The following is a 515-nucleotide window of genomic DNA, read 5'->3' on the forward strand; positions in this document are numbered from 1 at the left end:
TGTAATTGAAACAACTCTTCTCTCCATCAGAAACCCAAACAGGAGGCGCTGGAGTCCAACGGCCCCGCCTCCTCGGCTGGAGGAGGAGCTGGAGGACTGCAGGGCTCCTCCACTTCTTCTTCTTCGCAGCCCGGAGGAGGCGGTGGGGGAGGAGGGGGAGGAGCAGGGGGGACGTCGAGTGCAGACCAGCGCTCCCACCACAGAGAGAAACTGGAGCGTTTTAAGAGGATGTGTCTGCTGGAGCGTCGGGCCTCCTCCTCCTCCTCTTCCTCCTCCAGCTCCGAGTCTGACTCCGAGTCTGACTCCGATGAGTCCCTGAGGGGGGAGCAGGGGGGAGGCTCCTCGCCGTCGTCCTCTTCCCCCGCCCCGCCTCCTCCTGTTGTCTACGGGAACAGCAGCGGGGGCCGAGCGGAGAGGGAGAGGAGTCGCAGCGAGCGGGAGAGAGAGAGGGAGCGGGACAGACGTCTGGCCGAGCTGGGCTTCAGCGCCAGCGAGGAGTCGGAGGGGGAGGGAGG

At 65.6% G+C, this 515-nt stretch overlaps 1 protein-coding gene across 1 annotated transcript in view; it reads left to right on the forward strand.

The window, feature by feature from the left end:
* Nucleotides 1-515, forward strand: part of fbxl19 (F-box and leucine rich repeat protein 19) — a 16,915-nt gene that overhangs the window by 8,676 nt on the left and 7,724 nt on the right. Inside the window, exon 7 of the mRNA XM_087170934.1 lies at nt 31-515. This exon is cut by the window's right edge and continues 232 nt beyond it. Coding sequence (XP_087027060.1) covers nt 31-515 — 485 coding nt within the window. The remainder of the gene's footprint in view (nt 1-30) is intronic.

This window comes from Seriola lalandi, unplaced genomic scaffold (assembly GCF_002814215.2).
Source record: "Seriola lalandi dorsalis isolate HSWRI2012SDOR001 ecotype SW California unplaced genomic scaffold, Sedor1 jcf7180002054969, whole genome shotgun sequence".
Lineage (NCBI taxonomy): Eukaryota > Metazoa > Chordata > Actinopteri > Carangiformes > Carangidae > Seriola > Seriola lalandi.